General features: G+C 39.6%; 2 protein-coding genes across 2 annotated transcripts; both read right to left on the minus strand.

Annotated features, from left to right (window-relative positions):
* Positions 1 to 696: 696 nt before the first annotated feature.
* Positions 697 to 7,786, minus strand: LOC140945323 (phosphatidylinositol phosphatase PTPRQ-like). Its single transcript, XM_073394362.1, has 10 exons — positions 7,780 to 7,786; positions 7,279 to 7,575; positions 6,501 to 6,797; positions 5,997 to 6,293; positions 5,143 to 5,439; positions 4,654 to 4,950; positions 3,814 to 4,110; positions 2,555 to 2,851; positions 1,953 to 2,249; positions 697 to 1,052 (listed from the first exon to the last, which is right to left on the minus strand). The coding sequence occupies exons 1-10, from the start codon at positions 7,784 to 7,786 to the stop codon at positions 697 to 699; spliced, it is 2,739 nt and encodes a 912-aa protein (XP_073250463.1).
* Positions 7,787 to 9,042: 1,256 nt separating this feature from the next.
* On the minus strand, positions 9,043 to 18,141 carry LOC140945325 (phosphatidylinositol phosphatase PTPRQ-like). Its single transcript, XM_073394363.1, has 9 exons — positions 18,090 to 18,141; positions 17,295 to 17,591; positions 15,543 to 15,839; positions 14,997 to 15,293; positions 11,703 to 11,999; positions 10,958 to 11,254; positions 10,382 to 10,678; positions 9,638 to 9,934; positions 9,043 to 9,353 (listed from the first exon to the last, which is right to left on the minus strand). The coding sequence occupies exons 1-9, from the start codon at positions 18,139 to 18,141 to the stop codon at positions 9,043 to 9,045; spliced, it is 2,442 nt and encodes an 813-aa protein (XP_073250464.1).
* Between the last annotated feature and the right edge of the window lie 3,001 nt (positions 18,142 to 21,142).

The raw sequence follows: 21,142 nt of genomic DNA on the forward strand, positions 1-21,142 counted from the left end.
ATTATTAGATATTCTTCTCTCGTCCCAGTCTCCCTCTTAGCAAGAAACGTTATAGTTTACAAAACGTAGATAATTTAAGAAAACCCCGATTAATTCCATAAACTTTGTGTCAATAGTCATTGACAAAAAGTGAATTAAATTACAAGCGTTATTTATAAAGTGGTGTAAATTTGGATTGAAATAAAAAGTCAAAAATGGGTGTGGCAAGTCACATGACACAGATAATACATTAGTAATAATGAAAAAATGAATGCTTATGGGGAGTAGATATTGAATTTAAAATATTAATGCGAAAGTTAAAATCCCTACTAAAACAGACCACCCCCCTCCAAATTTGCAGTGCCCCATTCCACCGATTCCAATTCACCGGAGATCCAGCTTTTGAACAACTGGGGCCAGGGGCCCGTTTCTCGAAAGTCCCAGTAACTTTTCGGGCCCGAAATCACATATTCAAATCGAAATATAAACTAAGAATTAAAGCGCGGGTCCTGGCTAGGAAAGCACTCCATTTTGTTTCATTAACTGGTAGTTTTATCATGTAAGATGTAAAACTATTGAGTGCTCTATCCTGCATGTAAACCAAAACAGCTTTACGGGCCCGTTTATTTTGGGGAATTGAGCCCCAGGTGTAGAAAGAGAAAGATAGCCTCAATTCACCGCTTTTTAAGCCAACTAGAAAACAGGATCCACTTCATCTTATCGCTTAAGCAGGCAGATACATGTATTTAGAAGTAGCTTGTCTTTACTTTTTTCCGTCTTACCTTCTGTCTTTGCCATCAAAACGTCACTGGGAGGACTGCTTCCTTTTGATGTTGCGGCAAAAATCCAAAATGAATACTCAGCAGATTGCCTGAGTCCTTTTACTATGATACTTTCAGCGGAAGCTGCTGAGTAATTTTTTTTCTCTTTCCCGGTGTACTCGTTTTTGTACACTATGGTGTAGTTTATAATGACACCATGTCTAAACCTCTCAGGAATAGGATCCCATTCCAACTGAACGATGGTACTGCTCAGAACTTTCACTTTTAGTTTTGTAACTGATTGGGCTGGCTCTGAGAGGAAACAAATATGTTTGTCACCAGAAATACAAATCATAATTGACAAAAAAGGATCACTATAAGTTTGGTTCTGAATTAACGAACAAGGGAAGCCAATTGGTTAAGAGTAAGATCTATTGAACATGGGATGTGCCAGCAACGTTCAATTGAAAAATTAAGCGTACAGGGTAAAACTTAGGCTCAATTACCAGCCGTTTCTTCCCACGTTCCTTCGGACGCCACAGAAAGGATGAAGATCGAGCCTCAGCGAATCAATTTTCCTTTATCATGTTAAAGCTGAAAACGCTTCCTTCATTATCATAAGTCAAAGGACACCAAGAATCAAGAACCGTAAATCAAATCATTGCTTCTCGTAATTTAAACTCAGCATGGAAGGTACCAAATGTTCTGTTACGTCTACGCACATAAATCAAAGGAGTGGAGAGGCTCGTAGAGAAGGCTTTAATAAGATTACTTCCTGGTCAGTTATTCAGCACTGTCATTCTTGCCCGATTTATGTATGCTGATAAGCGATAACTTAAGCATACGTCTCCACCCCTGAAAATCGTACCTCTTTGGTTCATTTTTTTCCTCATCACTCTTCACAGTCAAGGTAAATAATGTGATGCCGTATCTTCTCTATTAATTAGGATTCCTGGTGTAGATGTTCATTTTTTAAAGAAAACTGCTCTTTAATTTTTTTTTTGGATTCTACTTAGTAATATGTAATACGCTAAGCTAGTTTTTAAGCTGATTCGCATTCAAATGGCAACGCACGTTTCTAATTACACGCAGATTTACGCCATCAAGTAATGACTTCACACAGACATGTGAAAAGGAATATGAACTTAATTATTTATCATTCGTAAATGTTAACCTCAACAAAAAAATGTGTCACTCCTCTTGACAACTTACTATCTTCGTCTGTCATGACAATAATAGGCTGGCTGGCATTTCCATTTCCCTTCGAATTAGAGGCATACACCGTTATGGAGTACTTCCTGTACTTCGTCAGACCGGTCAAATTCGCTTGAGTGGTTGGAGCCCGCACCACGGCCGTCTGTGGACTGCCGTCAGGCACCAGTTTGTAGGCCACTGTATAACTCAGTATAATACCATTTTGATCAGCAACAGGAACAGTGTCCCAGCCTACCCAAATACTGGTTGAGCTTGTGTTGTGTCCTTGGACATTAGCTGGTGGCGAGTTTGGCTCTATCAGAAAAAAAACATGCGTCTTTGTATTTCAAAAGATTCAGCGCACGCACAACTCCCCGGATAAATTTGTCCTGCGCGAAAACGTTATTGTAAAAGGTATATTCTTGTGTTGCAGTTAATTTTTATTTTTCCATTGTTTTGGGCGGGTAATATATGCTAATGAATTTCAAACAAAGGGAAACCAAAAATTAACTGAAATATCTTTTCTAATGTTTGATTACTTATGGACTTTTTTTACACCTAATGAAATAACACCTTTCTCTTATTTATTGATGACCCTTGAAAGGCCTTTGACAACTTACTGTCCTGGTCTGTGGTGACAATGACTGGATCGCTTGCATTTCCGTCTCCCTTCATAGTAGATGCAAAAACCAGGATACTATACTCTGTATATTCCTCCAAACCCCTCAGTGCGACATGGGTGGTTGGAGCACTCACTACAGCCGTCTGTGAAATGCCACCAGGCAACGCCGTGTACGTCACCGTGTAACTCACTATAATTCCATTTTGATCAGCCACGGGAACGGTGTCCCAATCTACCCAAATACTGGTTGAACTTCTGTTGTGTCCTTGGACATTAACTGGTGGTGCGTTTGGTTCTGTAGAAACCAAATGACTCTTTATTTAATTCAATAGATTCGCACACAGATTTTGTCTGTCAAATTTTGTTGTGCGTGGAATGGTTATTGTTATAGTGTCTCAATAGCGATACACCCTGAGTGTCAGAGAAAAAGAACAAAATGTACGACTCAAGTAGCTTAAGGCCTGGTTCTAAGTCGATTTGTGATTTTTATGCAAATTTTTCCAAAACCATTGTTAAAGACATCCTCCAGAAAATAATAGATGGTAAGGTAAAAAAAAAAAACACATGAAAAAAGAAATCCAAATTACCAGGTCACGTGATCGACCATGCCCTCTTCTGTTCGAAAATTGCAACCAACAATTCCCACCACTTGCTAAACGATTAGCTCCAGTTTCTTTGTATCAAAACTTTGACCCTACAAAGTGTCTATTAAATTAGTCTGCAATGGTTGCAATCTTTACAATTTGGAGGTGCAATTGGTGTTAATTCACTAGTGCCAGTCCCTCTCTAACTAAAATTTTCGTTAGAAGAAGGACTTCGTCTCATTCCAACCGTTTTTACAAGGAGGCTATCACTATCCGCTGTTTGGAGCTACAAAAGTAAAACGGTGTACTTTCTATACATGGTGGGCATTTCGACCTAAAGGATTTCTTGATAAAACAAGGTGCTTCTGGTCACGTGATGCAGTTATAAACAATTTTTAAAATGAAATTTGAAGATTTCTTAGTTATGACTAGCCTTAATTTATTTAACCTAGGATATCTTAAAAGAACTGTACATAAGATCACCCCCTTTAAAATTCTTAAGGAACTTATAAAGGACCGGGCCTTAATCTCCTTGAGAAAATTTGATCTTGTATACATTTCCTCTTAACGGCTGACTGCTAATGCACTTTCTTTTGACTAATGGAAGGACATCTTCCTCTTTTAATTATCCTTCCTCTTATTAGCTATCCTAAGTCTTCCTTTAACAACTTACTGTCCTCATCTGTGGTGACAATGATTGGATCGCTCGCATTTCCTTCTCCTTTCACGGTAGATGCAAAAACCAAAATGCTATAGTTTGTGTATTCCTCCAAACCTCTGAGAATGACATGGGTGTTTGGTGCACTCACTACGACCGTCCGTGGAATGCCACCATGCAACGCCGTGTACTTTACCGTGTAACTCAATATAATTCCATTTTCATCAGCGACAGGAACTTTTCCCCAACCTACCAAAATACTGGTTGAGCTTGTGTTGTGTCCTTTGACATTAGCCGGTGCTGCATTTGGCGCTATAAGAAAAAATGCATCTTCATCATACAAAGGAGCTTGTCAATAAGATTTGTTCTGCGAGGAGTGGTTAGGGTTAGGGTTGTGTTATTCTTAAATAGCAATATAGATCCTCTTTTTTAGCAAAAAAAGTGACAAATTGTTTAAAATTCTATTTTGTATAATATTTGTTTCAACGAGCATTGGAAGAAGCATTTGATTACTTATACCCTTTCTTACCACTAATAAAACGACTTCTTTCTCATTGCACAGTTTGGTACTTATGTACTGAGGCCTTTGGCGAATAACTGTATTCGTTTATTTGTGGTGACAATGATTGGATCGCTCGCATTCCCGTCACCCTCAGTTCACAGTAGAAACACCAATATTCTGTAATTGTGTATTCCTTCAAAGCACTCAGTGTTTTATGTTGGGATGGAGGAAACAAACTTTATCTAGTATAATTATTCTTTTAAGCTTTAGCTACTTATGGTCCTTTTTATAACTATTAAGAACACACTATCCCCTTACTATTGTTAAGTATCGTAAGGTCTTTAACAACTTACTGTCCTCGTCTGTGGTGACAATGATTGGATCGCTCGCATTTCCGTCTCCCTTCACAGTAGATGCAAAAACCAAGATGCTATAGTTTGTGTATTCCTTTAAACTCCTTAGTGTGACGTGGTTTGTTGGAGCACTCACTACAACCCTCTGCGGTACGCCACCAGGTAAAGCCGTGTAGGACACAGTGTAACTCAATATAATTCCATTTTGATCAGCAACAGGAACAGTTTCCCAATCCACCCAAATACTGGTTGAGCTTGTGTTGTGTCCATGGACATTAACTGGTGGTGCGTTTGGTTCTATAACAACAATAAGCATATTTATAATCTAAAAGATTAACACAACCAACTCTCCATACAGTCAAATTTGTTTTGCAAGAAATAGTCAGTATAACAGTTACATTTTCCCTAAAGAGCCTTTAACTCTGCTCTCTCCTGCACAATTTCCTGTTTTCTATTGTTAACTATTTTGTAAGGCCTTTTGCAACTTACTGTCCTCGTCTGTGGTGACAATAATTGGATCGCTCGCATTTCCGTCTCCCTTTGCAGTAGACGCAAAAACCAAGATGCTATAATTTGTGTATTCCTCTAAACCCTCCAGTGCGAGATGAGTAGTTGTATCACTCACTACAGCCGTCCGTGGAACGCCAACCGGCAATGCCGTGTACGTCACTGTGTAACTCAGTATAATTCCATTTTGATCAACAACAGGAACAGAGTCCCAATCTACCCAAATACTGGTGGAGCTTGTGTTGTGTCCTTTGACATTAACTGGTGGTGCGTTTGGTCCTATAAAAACAAGGTTAATTTTATACTTCAAACGATTTGCACACCCAACTTTCTTTTTTTGACGAAATAGTTAGTTCTAAAATTATATTGCTCCTAGTGGGCGTTTTGCTCCGCTCTCTCAAAAAGACAATCCTAATTATTCAAAATTTTAAGGAGACATCGTGGCCAATAGGGGAGCACGTCGGACTCACAATCCGGTGGTCTTCCTCTATATCGACTTGCTGGCTTTTGTTTTGGTCGTCCCTAGTTCGCAATCGTCGGCTACGCTTGTGAATAGCCAACTGGTTGCCTCCTGCCAGTTGTGTTTTTCAATCCTGTTATGTTGTATTTAAATTATTTGTTTCTAAGTCTTTGAGTGGAGTGCCTGTAAACTAGGTAGATAAGCTAATTACACTTTCCACTATAAACAAGCCTTTAAACCTCTAAACCTTTTCCGAAACTTTATCTGATATAATTTTTGTTTTAACGTTTTCCTACGTATGGTCCTTTTTATAACTATTAAGAGCACACCTCCCTCTTTTCTGTTGCTAACTATTGTAAGGCCTTTGGCAACTTACTATCCTCGTCTGTGGTGACAATGATTGGATCGCTCGCATTTCCGTCTCCCTTCACTGTGGATGCAAAAACCAAGATGCTATAGTTTGTGTATTCCTCTAAACCGTTCAATGCGAGGTGAGTGGTTGTAGCACTCACTACAGCGGTACGTGGAATGCCAACCGGAAACGCCGTGTACACCACTGTGTAACTCAGTATAATTCCATTTTGATCGGCAACAGGAACAGTGTCCCAATCCACCCAAATACTAGTTGAGCTTGTGTTGTGTCCTATGACATTAGCTGGTGGTGCGTTTGGCTCTATGAAAGCAAAATGCATCTTTATGATTCAAAAGATTTCAACACTTTTGTGCTATTGTTTCTTAAAATGGATACCCGCTGTCTCCAGCAAAATTATAACTGTCATTAACTTTTTGTTTTAAAGTTTAGCAAATTTGATCTTTCATGACCAACAGGAGCACATCTTATTTATTACTGGTAAGTATCGTAAAGCATTGGCTGACTTACTATCCTCGTCTGTAGTAACAATGATTGGATCGCTCGCATTTCCGTTTCCCTTCACAGTAGATGCAAAAACCAAGATGCTATAGTTTGTATATTTCTCCAAACCCCTCAGTGTGATGTGGGTGGTAGGAGCAATCACTACAGCCGTCCGTGGAATGCCACCAGGCAAGGCCGTGTACGTCAATGTATAACTCTGTATAATTCCATTTCGATCAATAACAGGAACAGTGCCCCAATCTACCCAAATACTGGTTGAGCTTGTGTTGTGTCCTTTGACATTAGCTGGTGGTGCGTTTGGTCCTATAATAGCAAAATTAATTTTTCTACTTCAAAAACTTTGCACACCCAACTCTTCAGTCAAATGTATTTTTGACGAAATCGTTAGTTTCAAAACTATATTGTTCCTTGTAAGCGTTTTGCTCCGCTCTCTCAAAAAAAGCAATGATTATTTAAAATTTTAGGGAAAGATCGTGGCCGATAAGGCAGCGCGTCGGACTCGCAATCCGGCGGTCTCAGGTTTGAGTCCCACTGTATCGACTTACTGGGTTTGTTCTTGGTTGTCCCGAGTTGTCCGCAATCCTCGGCTACGCTTGTGAATAGCCAACTGGTTGCTTCCTGCCAGTTGTCTTTTTCAATCCTGTTGCTTTGTATTTAAATTATTTGTTTCTAAGTCTTTGAGTGGAGTGCCTGTAAACTACCTGGATAAGCTAATTAATAAGTAATAAAAGAACACCATCCTCTTTTGTTATTGTTAACCATTGTAAGGCCTTTGGCAACTTACTATCCTCGTTTGTGGTGACAATGATTGGATCGCTCCCATTTCCGTCTCCCTTCACTGTGGATGCAAAAACGAAGATGCTATAATTTGTGTGTTCCTCCAAACCCCTCAGTGTGAGGTGGGTTGTTGGAGCACTGACTATAGCCGTCCTTGAAATGCCCCCAGGCAAGGCCGTGTAGGTCACCGTGTAACTTAGTATAATTCCATTTTGATTAGCTACAGGAACAGTTCTCCAATGTACCCATATGCTGGTTGAGCTTATGTTGTGTCCTTGGACATTAACTGGTGGTGCGTTTGGTTCTAAATAAAAACAAAATGCATCATGTTAATTCGAAGGATTTGAACCGCTTTAATTTCAGCCACTGTGTTTAACGCGGAATGGTTAGAGTGATATTATTGTTAAACAGCGATACACCTCTCTATCTCCAACAAAATTCTACCTTTTATACCCTTTTGTTTTAACGTGTAGCTACTTTGGCTATTTTGTAACCAACAAGGGAACACCTTCCATTTTTGCCAAAGAGTAGCCTCGCGTCTTACGGCAGCCGATGGAGCCTTGTGCTGTTATTCCAGCGGTAGAAAAGATCTCAAAGCGATGTAAGATATATCAATGTAAGGTAACAAAGTAAAAAGAACGGCCTTAGGCAACTCACTGTCCTCGTCTGTGGTGACAATGATTGGATCGCTGGCATTTCCATCTCCCTTCACAGTAGCTGCAAACACCAAGATGCTATAGTTTGTGTATTCCTCCAAACCCGTCAGTACGATGTGAGTGGTTGGTGGACTCACTACAACCGTCCGTGAAATGCCACCAGGCAACTCCGTGTACGTCACCATGTAAGTCAGTATAATTCCATTTTGATCAACAACAGGAACAGTGCCCCAATCTACCCAAATAGTGGTTGAGCTTGTGTTGTGTCCTTGGACATTAACTGGCGGAGCGCTTGGTTCTACAAGAAGAAAACTGCTATGTTAAAATTAAAAAGATTCGAACACCCAACTCTCCAGTCAAGCTTTTGTTTTTCAAAAAAATAGTTTTAAATTTATATTGTTCCTAAAGAGCGATACACCTCGCTGTCTCTAAAAGAAAGTACATAATCTACCTTGTATATCTTATTTTACGTTTAGCTACTTGAACACCTTTTTCTAACTAATAAGAGAAAACCTTCCTCTTTTTTATTGACAACTATTGTAAGGTCTTTGGCGACTTACTATCCTCGTCTGTGGTGACAATGATTGGATCGCTCGTATTTCCGTCTCCCTTCGCAGTAGATCCAAAAACTAAGATGCTATAATTTGTATATTCCTCCAAACCCCTCAGTGTGACGTGGGTTGTTGTAGCATTCAGAACAGCCGTCCGTGGATTGCCACCAGGCAAGGCCGTGTACGCCACCGTGTAACTGAGTATAATTCCATTTTGATCAGCAACAGGAACTGTGTCCCAGTCCACCCAAATGCTGGTTGAGCTTGTGTTGTGTCCTACGACATTAACTGGCGGTGAGCTTGGTTCTAAAAGAAGACAAATGCTTTGTTAAAATTAAAAAGATTCGCGCACTTAACTCTCAAATGAAGTTTTTTTTTTTTTTGCACAAAATAGTTAGCTTTAAAGTTATATTGTTCCTAAAGAGCGATACACCCTACTGTCTTAAAAAGAAAGTATATAATCTATCTTGCATAATATTTTATTTTACGTTTTGCAACTTATGCACCTTTTTATAACTAATATTAAGACACCTTCCACTTTGTTATTGTTAACTGTTGTAAGACCTATGGCAACTCACTGTCCTCGTCTGTGGTAACAATGATTGGATCGCTCGCATTTCCGTCTCCCTTCACAGTAGATGCAAAAACAAAGATGCTATAGTTTGTGTATTCCTCCAAACCCCTCAATGTGACGTTGGTGATTGGAGCACTCAGGACAGCCGTGCGTGGAATGCCACCAGGCAACGCCGTGTATGTCACCGTGTAAGTCAGTATAATTCCATTTTGATCAGCCTCAGGAACAATGTCCCAGTCTACCCATATGATGGTTGAGCTTTTGTTGTGTCCTTGGACATTAACTGGTGGTGCGTTTGGTTCTATAACAAAAAAAAAAGGAATTTCCACTCTTCAAAAGATTCACACACGCAACCCTCCAGTACTGTTTGTTTTCCACAAATTATTTGGTGTCAACGGTGTACTTTTCCTAAAGAGCGTTTTCAACTCCACTTTCTCCAAGAAAAGCAATAACTCAAAAGTTACGAAACTTTGTCTGGTATAATTCTTGTTTTAACGTTTAACCATTTCAGGTGGGCCTTTTTATAGGTAAGAGGACACCTTCCTTTTTTTACTGTTAACTATTGTAAGGCATTTGGCAACTTACTGTCCTCGTCTGTGGTTACAATGATTGTATCGCTCGCATTACCATCTCCCTTCACAGTAGATGCAAAAACCAAGATGCTATAGTTTGTGTACTCTTCCAAACCCATCAATGCGATGTGTGTTGTTGGGGCACTCACTACAGCCGTCCGTGGAATGCCGCCAGTCAACGCCGTGTACGTCACCGTGTAACTCAGTATAATTCCATTTTGATCAGCAACAGGAACAGTGTCCCAGTTCACCCAAATACTGGTTGAGCTTGTGTTGTGTCCTTGGACTTTAACGGGTGGTGCGTTTGGTTCTGTAATATCAAAATTAAATTTTTAGGGCACCCTCACCGCTCGCGAAGCACTTGCACTGGAGCCCCACAGCTAGGAGAAAATCGAAAAGCTATCCATGCGAGAAATTTTGGTATGACCTCAGCGTACGCCAACCTCTAGTACGGTTTGGCAGGGAGCTACTAAGTAGATTCTGCGGGGGTGGGGATGGGGAATCCAAGACATGTAGCTTACGTTTGTCTTGGCGAACGTTAGCCAGTTCACCTAACCGAAGCCAGTGGAGTTTTTCCATAGTTGAAAAACATATTGAAATTCTGCTTATGTGACTGACGACAAAAAGACTTTTAAAAAATCACACCAAGAGCAATTGTGGCTCTTGTTTACACAAACTGTTCCATCCCGGTCCCCAAACTTAACAAACTTATGGCCACTAAAAAAGGTCTTTCCCAAAAAGGCCTTTGCAAACTTACTGTCCTCGTCTGTGGTTACAATGATTGGATCGCTGGCATTACCATCTCCCTTCACAGTAGATGCAAAAACCAAGATGCTATAGTTTGTGTATTCTTCCAAACCCATCAATGCTATATGTGTTGTTGAGGCACTCACTACAGCCGTTCGTGGAATACCACCAGACAACGCCGTGTACGTCACCGTGTAACTCAGTATAATTCCATTTTTATCAGCAACTGGAACAGTCTCCCAATCTACCCATATACTAGTGGAGCTTGTGTTATGTCCTTGGACATTAACTGGAGGTGCGTTTGGTTCTGTAAAGATAACAGTAATTTTTGCACTTCACAAGATTCACTCACCCAACTCTACAGTCAAATTTGTTTTGCACTAAATAGGTAGTGTTCAAGTTATAGTGTTCGTAACGATAGAAACACCCCACTCTCTCAGGAAAGAAAATAAAGGAAATGTACAAAATCTATCTTGTATAATATTTGTTTTTACGTTTAGCTACTTGCGGACCTTTTTAATAACTAATAAGAAATCTCCTTTCTCTTTTTTTATTGCCAAGCATCGTAAGTTCTTTAACAACTTACTGTCCTGGTCTGTAGTGACAATGATTGGAGCGCTCGCATTTCCATCTCCCTTCATAGTAGATGCAAACGCAAAAATGCTATAATTTTTGTATTCCTCCAAACTCCTCAGTGTGACGTGGGTGGTTGGAGCGCCGACTACAGCCGTCCGTGGAATGCCGCCAGTCAACGCCGTGTACGTCACCGTGTAACTCAGTATAATTCCATTTTGATCAGCAACAGGAACAGTGTCCCAGTTCACCCAAATACTGGTTGAGCTTGTGTTGTGACCTTGGACTTTAACGGGTGGTGCGTTTGGTTCTATAACATCAAAATTAAATTTTTAGGGCACCCTCACCGCTCGCGAAGCACTTGCACTGGAGCCCCATAGCTAGGAGAAAATCGGAAAGCTATCCATGCGAGAAATTTTAGTCATGACCTCAGCGTACGCCATCCTCTAGTACGGTTTGGCAGGGAGCTACTAAGTAGATTCTGCAGGGGTGAGGGTGGGGAATCCAAGACATGTAGCTTACGTTTGTCTTGGCGAACGTTGGCCAGTTCACCTAACCGAAGCCAGTGGAGTTTTTCCATAGTTGAAAAACATATTGAAATTCTGCTTATGTGACTGACGACAAAAAGACTTTTAAAAAATCACACCAAGAGCAATTGTGGCTCTTGTTTACACAAACTGTTCCATCCCAGTCCCCAAACTTAATAAACTTATGGCCACTAAAAAAGGTCTTTCCCAAAAAGGCCTTTGCAAACTTACTGTCCTCGTCTGTGGTGACAATGATTGGATCGCTCGCATTTCCGTCTCCCTTCACAGTAGATGCAAAAACAAAGATGCTATAGTTTGTGTACTCCTCCAAACGCCTCAATGTGACGTGGGTGATTGGAGCACGCATTACAGCCGTCCGTGGAATGCCACTAGGCAACGCCGTGTACCTCACCGTATAACTCAGTATAATTCCATTTTGATCAAGAACAGGAACAGTGCCCCAATCTACCAAAATACTGGTTGAGCTTGTGTTGTGTCCTTGGACATTAACTGGTGGTGCTTTTGGTTCTATAACAACAAAATTGTTTTTATACTTCAAAAGATTCGCACACCCAACTTTCCCGTCAAATTTGCTTTGTCCAAAAAGTTAGTGTTAAAATTAGATTGTTTCTTCTGAGCGTTTAGCCCCACTCTCTCTCAAAAGAGCAATCATGAAAAATTCCATGGACGCATCGTCACCGATTAGGCAGCGCAAAGAGCCATAATAGCGCGTCGGACTCGCAATCTGGCGGTCCAGGGTTCGAGCCCCGCTCTATCGACTTGCTGGATTTGTTCTCGGTCGTCTCCAGTTCAAAATCCTTCGCCACGCTTGTAAATAGCCAACTGGTTGCTTTCTCTCCGTTTGGGTTTTTAATCCTGTTATGTTGTATTCAAACTATCTGTTTCTAAGTATCTGAGTGGAGTGCCTGTAAACTACCCACATAAGCTAAGTACACTTTGCACGATAAACAGTCCTTTCGACCTTTAAACCTTTTACGAAACTTTATCCGGTATTATTTTTCTTTTAACGTTTAGCTACTTCCGCTCCTTTTTACAAGTAATAAGAAAACACCCTCCTCTTTTTGAGCTATTGCTATTTTGAAAAAATAGCTCATATGTCAGTGGTGTGAGCGTATGTATCTTTGTCGCTTTGTAACTTTGTTGAAGGTACTATTAGTTGATGCTTAGGAACCAATGAGATCTTGAGATTTTACAGAAATCAGTGATCAGAACTATAGCTAAAACAACTTTCGATGCACATACTGATCCAATCTTTCAAAATCTTGGTATCTTAAAATTTCATGATATATACTTAATACAACTAGGCTTATTCATGTACTCCTATCAAAACCATACTCTACCTTTAAAATTTCATTGTAAATTTACCTTACAAAGTCAAATTCATTCGTATAATACAAGAAACTCGTGTAAATTTCGTCTGCCTTTCTGTCGTACTCGAACCAAACAATTTTCCGTTTTTTATCAAGGACCTAAATTTTACAACACCTTAAACACCAACATCATCAACGGTTCCTCACCTTTCTCCTTTAAAAGAGCACTTAAGGCATTTATTTGTAATAATTATTAGTATACTCCAACAAAAATTTTGGGAAAAAGCCTTTTAATATTCAACATTTGTAAACTTCCGTAATATTGATTAGTTTAATTTTTCACCTCATATTATGTTGTATCCGTCGCCGTAATTTTTATACTATCTTCGAAAAATTGTAATTGAGGAGGCCTAATTAACATAAGCTCTATAGTTTCTTTTAGGCCTCCTCGCCATCTCTTCCTACATTTTTTGTTTTGGCATCTTTTTGTAATTATCGTAATCGTGTGGCAAATAAATAAAATACCTAAATACCTAAATGAGATCTTAGCATCTACTTAAACATGACATTGGTAAAGGTCGAACAAGGGCACTTTGAGACCGCCATCTTGATTCTTCACAATTTTTTCGTCTTTTATTACGGCTACAGGTGTTTCGAAGAATTACATTAAATATCTTCATGATTCAAACGCTGTGTACAGTGATGCACTTGTTTAAGGGTTCATATTTTAGTATGGATGCTGCTTCAAGGCATTTCTGACCTAATTCGGCTATCAGTACAACGCAGGTCAGTATGAGTTCTGTTTCACCTGCTACAACTGGGTAGAGTATAAAAGATCATATATTTTCAAAGCTCTTCCAATGAAGCAATAATTGATATTTAGATATAGACTTTAATTCGAAAGTATGCGCCCTATAAATGTGGTTTTAGAAGTTTAAAAAGGTAGCTGTCCCGAGTTTGTTAATCCTGTAAACAAGCTTTAAAAATATTATTCTCTCGCTTACAAAGTTCAACAGACCTTTTTCGTTTTGGCAAAACAAAACAAAAAAATAATAAGTGAACAACATGATACATCCTCCCTGCATACTAAGGATTACAGTTTCTGAAACGTATTTTATTTAGTAAAGACGCATACCTTACGTAAAAACAGTAGCGTTAGGGAATAAAATTGGAAGAAGCTAGTTGACACAATAATTAGATACTGTTGTATTGAGTGGAGTAACATGATACAAGTAGAAACATATTTCGGCAGTTTGATAATTTTCTTGGAAGTTAATAAATGTTAGGCTATCAACCCTGACGTTGCATGAAACATAATTTAATATCAGATGTTGTAATAAAGCCGACGTGATTTCTGAAAATCGCTTGAGAAAATTTTGTAGTAAAACAATTTGCCTTTTTTTTACGTACGAATTGTAAAAGGGCCAAAGACCAACATTTTCACATGCAAATTGTGTGCATGAGTTATTTTTATAATTCTGTTTACTAGATTACTGTGTAATAACTCGAATTCCCTCACGTACGAACCGCGAAAGGGGGCAAAGTCCAACACTTTCACGTGCCAGCTGTGTGACTGTACATCTCATGCAGATTGGCTTTTTACAATAATAATAGTAACTTGGACGAATGAAGACCTGTTTCGTTTAGTAACCAATCCCCTAAAAAAGGCTCTTGTCTTTTAAGAAGCAATAGCTTTTAAAACATGAAGAAATAAGTTGTCGGAGTTAAAGACTGTTTCACTGAGTAGAATCGCACGTGAAAACCTCGTGAATTATGATGATGCAACCATCTACCACAACGATAAAAATCCTGGTATTTCGTAACTATTCAGTATTCGATGAATCACATTTTGGCTTAAGAAACTCCGAGGAAACCTTACAGTTTACCGTCTAATCAACGCTTGGTGAGTAGAAATTTATTTTACTTTTACAATTTGTTCAACTTGCACCAGATGTGACAGGGAAAGACAGAGGAAAGTGAATATATAGGTTGAGGATCGACTCAGCTGAGCGTTTCGCGTTTTCATTTATGTAGCGCAATACCCAATTTCGCACAAAAACCAATCTACGTTTAGGATGAAAAAGGTAGATTCATCATTCTTGGTAAGGTTACACCGAAGTATTCAAAATAGTTCATGCACGTTTAACGTGCCTATGTTTTATTGTTAACTATCGTAAGGCCTTTGGCAACTTACTGTCCTCGTCTGTGGTGACAATGATTGGATCGCTCGCATTTCCGTCTCCCTTCACAGTAGATGCAAAAACCAAGATGCTATAGTTTGTGTATTCCTCCAAACCTCTCAATGTGACGTAGCTGATTGGAGCACTCACTATAGCCGTCCGAAGAATGCCACCAGGCAACGCCGCGTACGTCACCGTATACCTCAGTATAATTCCATTTTGATCAGTCACAGGAACAGTGTCCCAGTCTACCCAAATGCTGGTTGAGCTTGTGTTGTGTCCTTGGACATTAACTGGTGGTGCGTTTGGTTCTATAAGAACAAAATTCATCATTATAATTCAAAAGATTCGAACACTTTACTCTCTAGCCATTTCCGTTTAGCGCGGGATGGTTAGATTAATATTATTTCTAAAGACCGATACACCCCACTGTCTCAAACAAATTCCTAACTTTTATACTTTTCGTTTTATCGTTTAGCTACTGTGACTTTTTCGTAACTAACAAGTGGACACCTTCCTTTTTTTTATTGTTAAGTGTCGTAAGGCCTTTGGCAACTTACTGTCCTCGTCTGTGGTGACAATGATTGGATCGCTGGCATTTCCGTCTCCCTTCACAGTAGATGCAAAAACCAAGATGCTATAGTTTGTGTGTTCCTCCAAACCCCTCAGTGTGACGTGGGTGGTTGGAGCACGCACTACAGCCGTTATTGGATTGCCGCCAGGCAACGCCGTGCACGTCACCGTGTAACTCAGTATAATTCCATTTTGATCAGCAACAGGAACAGTGTCCCAATGTACCCAAATGCTGGTTGAGCTTGTATTGTGTCCTTTGACATTAACTGGTGGTGCGTTTGGTTCTATAACATTAAAATTAATTTTTAGAGAACCCTCAGCGTCCGCAGAGCCCTATAGGTAAGAGAAAATGGGAAACTTTTCTATGCGGGAAGTTTTTGTTATGCATTTGTCTTGGCGAAAAGTTGGCTTGTTCACCTAGAGGCAGCCAATGCAGTTTTTCCAATGTTCAAAAAGATATTGAAAAATTCCGTTTGTTTGACTAACGAAAAAAAAAACCTTAAATATATCTAGCCGGATTTTTGAAAACGTTATCGCCAACTGGACCTTTTACGTCCCACAGTTTTTTTCTGCCAAAATCTATCTTCAAAGTAGCTATTATAAAAGTTAAGAGTGCAACCATTGCTTTTTTGTCTTCTCCTCTTTTCCTTCGCCGGGTTACTGTGATTTTGGAGCTTCTGCGGCTTACGAAACCTGCCTTTTGACGCCTTTTCACTCAAATGACTGCAAATTTCGTTAGGTTGGTTTTTAAACAATCGGTTAGATATATTTTTAAGGGTGTGGTTACAGCTTGGTCACGTTTTTAAGAAAATTCACACCCAGAGCCATTATGGCTCATGTTTACAGAAACTGTTCCATTACGGTACCTATAGAAGAAAGTATAATAAACTTATCGCGAATTTAAAAGTCAGCCACATTTTTCTTTTAGGTCCTTTCCAATTTAATTAGGGAGCTTTAGCAACGACGGTGACGGGCAACGAGATCGTCAAAAAGCAACAGGTTTGTTATGCAACACAACACTATTGCACGTTCATCGCGTTTTTTTTTAAACATTTCTTTGTATCGACTTCAAAATGCCTAATATAAAAAAAATGCAAGTTTTATGGAGGACCTAAGCAGGCGACGAAGACTTATTCTCTCTTTTTAAACTTGAGTGCAGTCCCCAAGAAATCAACTTCTGCAAAGCTCACCTTCATTTGACGTATTCAGCGAATTGGCATAAGCGCGAAAAAGTTTGACGAAACGCGAATTCAATTTAAAAGAGTGACGTTTTGGCTGCCGTCGCCGTTGTCGATGCTAACGCTCCATTTTGACCCTATAAATCGTAACCTGTTAATTGGCTGCTACCAAAGAGTATCGTGCTGTAAACATAAGACTTCTAGCTTTCAGGGAGACTTTTCATTTCAGGTGTTTTTTTTGTATTTTTTCTCATATTTGAGTTAATTGCTTATATATCAGCACATAAATAGCTAGAGGCTTCGCTTTTAGCTCTGGCTAAATCTTGTTCAAACGATTCACACACCGAACTCTCCAGTCAAGTTTATTTTGCACGAAATAGTTACTTTTAGAGTTATCTTGTTCCTTAAGAGCGTTGTGCTCCACTTACTCTCAAAAAGGCAATAATTTAAAGTTTACGGAACTTTACCTTAACGTTTGGTTACTTGTGGTCCTTTATTTCAAACTAATCAGAGGAAACCTTCCTTTTATTGTTAAGTATCGTAACGCCTTTGGCAACTTACTGTCCTCGTCTGTGGTGACAATGATTGGATCACTCGCATTTCCGTCTCCCTTCACAGTAGATGCAAAAACAAAGATGCTATAATTTGTGTATTCCTCCAAACCCCTCAATGTGACGTTCGTGGTTGGAGCACTCACTACGGCCGTCCGTGAAATGCCGTCAGTAAACGCAGTGTAGGCCACCGTGTAACTCAGTATAATTCCATTTCGATCAGCAACGGGAACAGTGTCCCAATATACCCAAATACTGGTTGAGCTTGTATTGTGTCCTTTGACATTAACTGGTGGTGCGTTTGGTTCTATAACAACAAAATTTAACAATTAGTTCATGCGTCAGTGTGCGTATGTCGAGATATTGAACACGCGGGAAGTTTGGAGAGCACGAAAGAGGCGGAAGAGTTACCCGAGGTGCAGCCGAGAGCAACTCTAGCCTCTTGAGTGTTCTTCAAACTTCCCAAGTGCTCAATATCTCGACATACGCACAGCTGAAACATGAACTAATTGCTTATAACATTATCAAAGCGATAAATTTTTATTATTGTACTCTCGCGCTTAAAGCAATACGCGTCAACGTCTGCGTGTCTTTTTTTTATCTCACATTTATGTTTTTGTCTTGAGACTGAGAGACAGTTTACTCACGTCGCTTAAGATTGCATTAAAAAAGATTGTCGAATCCATATTGAGGTGCCGGAAAACTATTTATTCACCGATCAATTCTTTTTGAAAGAAATAACTTGCAAAAATGATTTACACACGCCATAGCCCGCACAGCTCGCACAGATGACAACAACACTCACCTCTTTTCTCTACTATAAATCGGTTAACAAATTCAAAAGTTTTTTCTTTCATTTAAGTTATAAAACCCGTGGTTAACGTTTGAGTAATGGATGCACTTGGGAGGCGTCTTGGGAGGATTGCTAAGCTCACAAGAACTCAAGGTGTAGTTTATTGACGTCATCAGTGTGCTCAACGGGATTATGAAGCACGATCGCGCTATTGAATTTGATTAGGCGAATATTCTAGCAATGTTATAATAATTATTATAGTCCAGAAGATTCGCACACTTAACTCTCCAGTCAAGATTATTTTGCACGAAATAGTCACTATTAAAGTTATATTGTTCCTTAAGAACGTTTAACTTCACTCCCTCTCCAAAAAAGCAATAATTTAAAATTTACAAAACTTTATCTGGAATAATTTTTGCTTCAACGTTTAGGTACTTACAATCCTTTTTTTGTAACTAAATGGAGGAAACCTTCTTTTTATTGTTAATATCGTAAGACCTTTGGCAACTTACTGTCCTCGTCTGTGGTGACAATGATTGGATCGCTCGCATTTCCGTCTCCCTTCATAGTAGATGCAAAAACAAAGATGCTATAATCTGTGTATTCCTCCAAGCCCCTCAATGTGACGTTCGTGGTTGGAGCACTCACTACGGCCGTCCGGGGAATGCCGTCAGTAAACGCAGTGTAGGCCACCGTGTAACTCAGTATAATTCCATTTCGATCAGCAACGGGAACAGTGTCCCAACATACCCAAATACTGGTTGAGCTTGTGTTGTGTCCTTTGACATTAACTGGTGGTGCGTTTGGTTCTATAACAACAAAATTTAACAATTAGTTCATGCGTCAGTGTGCGTATGTCGAGATATTGAGCACGCGGGAAGTTTGGAGAGCACGAAAGAGGCGGAAGAGTTGCTCGAGGTGCAGCGGAGAGCAACTCTAGCCTCTTGAGTGTTCTTCAAACTTTCCAAGTGCTCAATATCTCGACATATTCACAGCTGCAACATGAACTAATTGTCTTATAACATTATCAAAGGAATAATTTTTTGTTATTGTAGCTCGCGCTCAAAGCAGTACTCGTCAATGTCTACGTGACTGTATTTTAACCTCACACTTATGTTTTTGTCTTGAAACTGAGAGACAGTTTACTCACGTCGCTTAAGATAGCATTAAAAAAGATTGTCAAATCCATATTGAGGTGCCGGAAAACTATTAAGTCACCGAACAATTTGAAATAACTTGCAAAGAATGATTTGCACACGCCATAGCCCGCACAGCTCGCGCAGAAGACAACAACGTACAACAACAACACTCACCTCTTTTCCCTACTACATATCGATTAACAAATTCGAAAGTTTTCTCTTTAATTTACGTCATAAAACCCATGGTAAACGGTTGAGTTATGGATGCACTTAGAAGGCGTCTTGGGAGGATTGCTAAGCTCACAAGAACTCAAGGTGTAGTTTATTGACGTCATCAGCGTGCTCAATGGGAATATGAAGCACGTTCGTGCTATTGAATTTAATTAGGTGAATATTTTAGCAATGTTATAATAATTATTATAGTTCAGAAGATTCGCACACTTACTCTCCAGTCAAGATTATTTTGCACGAAATAGTCACTATTAAAGTTATAATATTCGTTAAGAGCGTTTAACTTCACTCTCTTTCCAAAAAACAATAATTTAAAATTTACGAACTTTATCTAGTTTAATTTTTGTTTTAACGTACGTTTAGGTACTTATCATCCTTTTTTTGTAACTAATTAGAAGAAACCTTTCTTTTATTGTTAAGTATCGTGAGGCCTTTGACGACTTACTATCCTCGTCTGTAGTGACAATGATTGGGTCGCTCGCATTTCCGTCTCCCTTCACAGTAGATGCAAAAACGAAGATGCTATAATTTGTGTATTCCTCCAAACTCCTCAGTGTTACGTGGGTGGTTGGAGCACTCAGTACAGCGTTCCTTGAAATTCCGCCAGGCAACGCCGTGTACGTCACCGTGTAAGTGAGAATAATTCCATTTTGATCAGCCACAGGAACAGTGTCCCAATCTACCCAGATACTGGTTGAGCTTGTGTCGTGTCCTTGGACATTAACTGGTGGTGCATTTGGTTCTACAAGAAGAAAAATACATCTTTATAATTCAAAAGATTCGCACACCCAACTCCTTGGTCAATTTTGTTTCCCGCGGAATGGTTAGAGTGATATTGTTCCTGAAGAGCGATACACCTCACTGTCTCAAAAAAAAAAAAGGAAAGAAAGAATAAGAAATGTACAAAGTATTTTTACTTTTTGTTTTAACTTTTAGCTACTTATGCTATTTCTTAGTACTAATTAGAGGATACCTTCCCCTTTTTCAATGTTAAGTATCAGTCTAGTATGGTAAGACCTTTGGCAACTTACTGTCCTCGTCTGTGGTGATAATGATTGGGTCGCTGGCATTTCCGTCTCCCTTTACAGTAGATGCAAAAACCAGGATACTATAGTTTGTGTATTCCTCCAAACCCCTCAATGTGACGTGGGTGGTTTGAGGACTCACTATGGCCGTTCGTGAAATGCCTCCTGGTAACGCAGTATAAGTCACCGTGTAACTCAGTATAATTCCATTTTGATCAGCCACAGGAACGCTGTCCCAATCTACCCAAATACTGGTTGAGCTTGTGTTGTGTCCTTGGACATTAACTGGTGGTGCGTTTGGTTCTACAAGAAGAAAAATGCATCTTCGCACATCCAGCTTTCCAGTCAATTTTGTTTCGCGCAGAATGGTTAGTGCGATATTGTTCACAAAAAGTGATGCATCCTACATCTGTAACCCTCAGACGTACAAGGGGAGACACCCCCCGCCCAAAAGGTATTTCTGAGTTTTTTCCTAGATGACAAAACATGAGCACCTGACGTTTTCAGTAGCCTTGTCGTTCATCCCTCACGCAGATTTGAGACAAGTTTACTTATGGTCAGTTGTTATGGTTAGGAGATTTGACGTCATAAGTAGGAGGTGGTCAGGCCAATTTTGGGTGAAAATATAGGTTTTGTCAACTTCTTTCAACAATAAAAGTAAATCTTGTGG

Source organism: Porites lutea, chromosome 8 (assembly GCF_958299795.1).
Source record: "Porites lutea chromosome 8, jaPorLute2.1, whole genome shotgun sequence".
In the NCBI taxonomy this organism is placed as follows: Eukaryota; Metazoa; Cnidaria; class Anthozoa; order Scleractinia; family Poritidae; genus Porites; species Porites lutea.